This window comes from Marmota marmota, unplaced genomic scaffold (assembly GCF_001458135.2).
Source record: "Marmota marmota marmota unplaced genomic scaffold, marMar, whole genome shotgun sequence".
Taxonomy (NCBI): domain Eukaryota; kingdom Metazoa; phylum Chordata; class Mammalia; order Rodentia; family Sciuridae; genus Marmota; species Marmota marmota.
In genome coordinates, this window is record NW_026000019.1 from 11,509,388 (window position 1) to 11,515,360 (window position 5,973).

Genomic DNA, 5,973 nt, shown 5'->3' on the forward strand with positions numbered 1-5,973 from the left:
ACCCCGCCCCTCCGAGGGAATAAAAACCCGGGCAGCCCAGCCAGACGCATGCAGGCTGACGGACCCGGCTAGTGCAAGTTAAGGCCTCCGTTTGCCCCTGGCAAGTCCCCTGGAACCCGCCACCATCCTCCTCAGGACGTGCTGCCCAGCGCCTGCAACCATGTGTCGCACCCTGGCCACCTTCCCCACCACCTGTCTGGAGAGGTAAGAGGAGTTTGTCTAGCTACCGGGGGAAGGAGGCCAAGCCCCGCCAACTCTTAGGGAGCAGAGCGACAGGCTTGGGGACTTGGGTGGACGGGGGAATGGGACTCTAGTGACTTGAGTGGCGAGGCAGAGGGCAACTTGATACCACCAACAGGAAGCAGGAAAAGCGAAGGGAAGCCGAGGCCCGTTGTGTGCTGCGTTGCGTTCCCCATTCTCTGACAAAGGGCGGTAAGCCTGCCCAAGATCTCTCTGCTGGAGGACCACGTTGTCGCCTCCAGGCAGCACTGAGCCTGTCCCAGTTTCTTGTACACTCGGTTTTGATTGCACAGCGCAGAGATGGGCGCTGGACTTCTTTTACCTCTGGGAGGGCAGGGAGGTCTTACTCATGTCCCACCAGTTAGGGATGTGTGAACTTCCTAGAGAGCTATTATGCAGCTTCCATGGAATTGGTGTCTCAGGAAGGAAAAGTTAAAGATGAAAGCGGGAATCAATTTCCACGCAGTTCCAGAAATACTCCTGACAAGCTTAGGGGATGCTAAATGGCACAAAGATCTTACTTTTTAAGTAGGAAAAAACTCTATATGCGCAGGACTGTAAACCCAGAAAGTGTTGACCTACCAGGGCACAGTTTGGACATTGCTGCTGTTGCTTCAGGCTTGAAGATACCAAAAAGAGAAGCACAGTTTGGGCCCTGGGAACAGCCAAGCATTTCCAGGAGCTCTTGAGGCTGAGATTTGGTGGCAGAGCTCTTCTGGGACCCCACAAACCTGTCTGTGCTGACTGGGTAAATGGAGAATCCTTTCATGCTCATGATTTGTCTTTCAGAGCCAAAGAATTCAAGACACGTCTGGGAATCTTTCTTCACAAATCAGAGCTGGGCTCTGATTCTGGGAGTGTTGGCAAGTTCGAGTGGGGCAGTAAACACAACAAAGAGAGGTAAGTCCTGCCATCCAGCCCAGGGCCCCTAGCAGGGAGGGACCCTAAGAAGGAGAATACAAGAAGAAACTAGGACATGCTAGGGTGAACCTTGGCAACCCCTCCCTTAAGATATTAATGGGACTTCTTATTGGTCTGGTGGCCACTTGACTCAGGGGAGAGTGGGTTGGTGGCTTTAGGCTTCTAAGTCTACCAACAGTTGACTGCACTCAGGACATGAACAGTTACCAGACGCTCCCTTCTGGGAATTCATGGTACATATAGCTGGGGATAGGACAGGGTCCAGGGCCATTTGAAGTAGTTATTAATGACTCTACTTCCATCAGTGTGCACCTTGCCTAGAAACCCTTTCATACTAACATCAACTGGGCCAGGAGCTGCACTGGGCTCTGGGGTGATACAATTCCTATTTATGAGGCCCTTATTTCCTTGTGGAGGTGTATACAACAAAGCTCTCAGAGTCAGGGAAATGGAAGCAATTTTGGAAGCTAAGAAACAGCCTTAAAGATACTCACTGAGGATTAAAGGGTCCCTGACTTTGGTTTCTGATCACTGAATTGACACCACCATTTATCCTAGCTCTAGCTAAGAGTTTGAGGAGTCAGCTTGATAAATCACTGAGCAAGTTTTTGTGTGAATTATGCAGCTTCTCATCAGGGTTCTGGCTAGGATTTGTGCTATGCTTTTTTTTTGTTGTTGTTGTTTTGCTTTAATTTTAAAATATTGACTTTTTCTTTTCCCTAATAGAAGCTTCTCAGAAGATGTGCTGGGATGGAGAGAGTCCTTTGACTTACTGCTGAGCAGTAAAAGTAAGTAGGACTCTGTTGTGTCTGTTTGTGGATGACACATGTGTACTCATGTGCTTTGGAGCCAGTCCGAGGGATGCTGAAAGCACGGGCGAAATAATAGTAGTAGTAATAATAACATGATCCCCTAGTGTGCCAGCCTCTTTTCAAAATACAAAGGCAGGTCCTTGTTTGAGAAAATTACATTCTAAAAATAGAGCCATTATTGCAATTGATGTCTTTTCTTCTTTTATTCCTCACTGTCCCCAGTCTGACCTGTTTCCTCCTTTCTCCTCTCAACCCCAGATGGAGTGGCTGCTTTTCACGCCTTCCTGAAGACAGAGTTCAGCGAGGAGAACCTGGAGTTCTGGCTGGCCTGCGAGGAGTTCAAGAAGATCCGATCAGCTGCCAAGCTGGCCTCCAGGGCTCACCGCATCTTTGATGAGTTCATTCGCAGCGAAGCCCCTAAAGAGGTCAGTGCCCTGACATGGCCATGGATCCTCCAGACCCTGCCTGCCCCTTCCCCTCTAGAACAAGGAATAGTAGGAGGCCAGTAGGTGAAGGATTGGGTTTTGAATTGGAGAGGTCTTCTTTGTCACTGGAGGAGTGGCTTCTGTGGCCAGAGATGAGAAAAACCAGGCGGTATGCTATTGCTCAGTGCTGCCCCCTTCAGATTCATAACCAGGCAGGATGGGTCAACTGGTTTTTCTGGTTTCTGCCCATGACCACCTTTGTAAATTGATTCTTTTTAGAGCCTCAACACACTTACTAACTGGGGAGACAGAGTCATGAACGAGACCTCGTGTAGCCTGGCTCAGTCCCTGGCTGCCCTGCCTTAGGCCTCCGGCTCTGTGGTCTTTTGCAATTCAGCCTTCCCTTCTGGCTGCTTCTGCATGGTGGCTGCTTTTGATAAAGAACATGGGGCCACCTGGTGGAGAAAGAAGGGATCACATTTTGTATTTTGTGTTCTGACCACTTCTATTTATTCCACATTATGGAACACCAGTTACACGCATGGTACTGACCGTTACAGTCTCAGTGGAGATAGTAGTGAACAAATCACTCCCTACCCTGATGAAATTTATGTTCTAATGGGGAAGATGCCAATAACCAATTAAACAAATATAAGCGAGCGGGTGATTTGTGCTGTGATAGAGACAAAGCAGGCAAGCGGAGAGAGGGAGTGGAGGTATGGAGCAGGGTGAGGGAGGGGAGGTCTTTCAGCTTCATTAAAGGAAGACAGGAGCGGGCTGTTGGAAAAGGTGACACAGGAACAGAGTGTTGAAAGAATTAGGGGAGGAAAGGAAATTCTAGCACAGGAATTAGCGCCATGTGGAGCAGGAAGAGAGAGTCGGACATGAGGACATGAGGTCAGACAGGCGGAGATGGCCAGATGTAGAGTCCCACAAGCTTCCACAAGCACTTTGACTTTCCTCTGAGTGACATGGGAAGTAACAGAAATGCTACCAGACGGAGTGAGTTTTAAAAGGCTCAGTTTAGTTGCCTGGAAGAGTGTAGAAGACAGAGACCAGTTGGGTCCTGTCACTGACCTGGTGGTGATAACTTGAACCAGGGTTGTTACAGAAGAAGGAAACGAAATTAGATTTGCACGATCTTACTATGTCCTCACACTAGTTCTGAGAGATTGGAGGCTAACAGTGGTTCTGATGTGGGCATAGGCCCAGAGCTGAAGAGCTAGCTAGTGGGCAGAACCCAGGTTCCTGATTCAGAATCTGTGCTGCTTCCACCACCCCACTGCCTGTTGGCCCTTCCCCCGCCCACAGGGCCACCCCTGGCCCTTCCCTGCTCTGCCCCCGACTCATTCCACATTACCCTCTTTCCCACAGGTGAACATAGACCATGAGACCCGGGAGCTGACCAGGACAAACCTGCAGGCCACCACCACCATGTGCTTCGAGGTGGCTCAGGGGAAGACACGCACCCTGATGGAGAAGGACTCCTACCCGCGTTTCCTGAAGTCTCCCGCTTACCAAGACCTGGCTGCCCGAGCCTTGGCTGCCTCCGCCTGCACCTCCAGCTGCAGCCTGGCTGAGCCCTCACACACCTGAGCCTTCCGGGCCACAAGGAAACTAGTGGGCAGAGAGGTGGAGTCACCCATCCCCGAGGCGGCCACCCCTGCATGGGAGGCAGGTTCTGCCCAGCAAGTGCAAGAGGACAGTGGAGGTGTCCCAGAGCCCGCATGGGAGCAGCAGGCTGTCCTCCAGAGACTGTGAACTGAGTGCCCTGTGGGAGAGGGCTCCCCGCGCCCAGGAGCTGCGGGGAAGGGCAACATGGGGGCTGTGTGGGGCTCTCTGGGGACAAGATTGGTGGTGTGGCAGGCAGCACTGGCTCTTGGCCTTCCCACAGGGGCAGATGTGGCAGAGTGGCTTGGGCAACTAGAAAAGAGTGCGGGAAGAAGGTAACTGGGTGAGCTATTGGCCAGTGGGCAGTTGACTTCGATCATGTCACAGAAAGAGCCATGGGTATGGAGTCTTCCCACTGTGCGCTCCTCTCCCACCCGGGCTCACCCCAAGGTCCATCCTCACAGTCCTCTCAAGGTCAACATGATTCTTGCCGAGAACGAGATGTTTATACCTCAAAAACTGGTCTTTGAGCCCCTTTGCAGGTCAGTAGCAAGTCCGGAAGAGGCCATCTTGCTCTTGTGCACCCAGCCTGGGTGCTGTTGATGGCCTCTTGCAGGTGGCTGCTGGTCGTGTTTGCAGCAGGCCCACCTGTGAGCCGGGACTTCTGAGGAGCTTCTGAGCCCTATGCTGCCCTTGAAGGTAGGGCCAGGAGGAGGGACGAGGGAGGCCTTAGGGGCAGGTAGCCCAGATGTCATGCCAACAGCGTGGAACAGGGAAGAGAAGGGTAATGAGAAGCTAATCCCTTGGCAGTACCTGAAAGTCCTTCTGAAATCAAGCCACCATCTCCTGTGGGCACAAGATGCACCCCTGGGGTGTTGGGAAAGATGGGGCAGGGACCACCATGGCCACGGGACAGAAGGTGGAAGCTGCAGTAAAGCTGGGGAGCAGGGCTGCTTGGAAAGACAGGACTGGGGAAAATCAGCACTTGCCTGTCACCTCAGGGCCTCACCGAACAAACATTCCATGATGGATTTCCTGTGCCAGAGCCCGGGGTGGGAGGTGAACTCACCAGGGCAGCCCCCTTGTGCCCAGGATCGCCAACACTGTTCTCTCTGCACTTGAGCTCCTCCAGGAGAAAATTTATTTAAGAACGATGTCTTGTGGCGGTGTGCCGATTGTCATAGCATATTATTTTTTGTTACATTGTCGCCGTTGTTATTTATTGTTGTCATTTCAGTTTGTCTGCACTGGAGAATCTCAGCAGCAGCTGCTGCCTGACTGTCCCCTCCTCCACCAGACTCTACCTCTGAGCGTGCTGGGAACCGCTAGGGCCTGTCAGGAACTCCTTATTGTTTAAATATTTATTTATTGTTCACAAAGGGAGCTGGGTTCCTTAATGAGTGATGTATGCAATGCCTGTTTTTCTGTTTCAGCATGTTATATTCTTGTAAAATAAAAATAAAACATAAATGCAACATCCTGTCTATAAGGGCTGTTTGGGAGAAGGAGTGGGAGATGTGTGGAGGTGCTGGGAGCTCGCAGGATGGGGGGGGGGAGGGGGCCCAGGGGAAGACCTCTGTTCACCTGGTAGCTGGCAGACTTGGAGAAAAGCGACAGATGCTGATGGTGGCCACGTCCCTTAGCTGATGGCAGCTCCACTTGGGCTACTTCTGCAGTGGACCAGGTTCAGTCTGCTGTCACTTCACAGTAGGGACTGCTGGGACTCAGCACAAGCCATTCCCACACCTGCCTCTAATAGCACAAGGGTGGGTTAGTAGCTTTAGGTCAAGTAGCTGGACTAATTATCAGGCAGTAACTTTTGTAGCCTGGTCACAGCTGTCCATGTTTAATTTGCATTAGTATTCTTTTATAATTTCATTTAAATTCAAGGAATTTAAATTATTATCTTACACCATCACCAATGTCTGAGATGATGTATGAGAGGCCATTCTGTGTACGAGGCT

The 5,973-nt window shown here is 51.2% G+C and overlaps 1 protein-coding gene across 1 annotated transcript; it reads left to right on the forward strand.

Annotated features, from left to right (window-relative positions):
- The first annotated feature begins 33 nt into the window (after window positions 1-33).
- Window positions 34-5,484, forward strand: Rgs16 (regulator of G protein signaling 16). Its single transcript, XM_015491727.2, has 5 exons — window positions 34-204; window positions 1,030-1,140; window positions 1,888-1,949; window positions 2,232-2,398; window positions 3,773-5,484. Exons 1-5 carry the CDS (start codon window positions 161-163, stop codon window positions 3,992-3,994), a joined length of 606 nt encoding a protein of 201 aa, XP_015347213.1. The 5' UTR covers window positions 34-160; the 3' UTR covers window positions 3,995-5,484.
- The last annotated feature ends 489 nt before the right edge of the window (window positions 5,485-5,973 follow it).

Bases quoted from the DNA above. Each gene is read 5' to 3' on its own strand.
- Rgs16 (XM_015491727.2), top strand. From the start codon at position 161: ATGTGTCGCACCCTGGCCACCTTCCCCACCACCTGTCTGGAGAG. The intron at 205-1,029 runs GTAAGAGGAGTT...TTTGTCTTTCAG, and splicing joins CCCACCACCTGTCTGGAGAG to AGCCAAAGAATTCAAGACAC. The intron at 1,141-1,887 runs GTAAGTCCTGCC...TTTCCCTAATAG, and splicing joins AGTAAACACAACAAAGAGAG to AAGCTTCTCAGAAGATGTGC.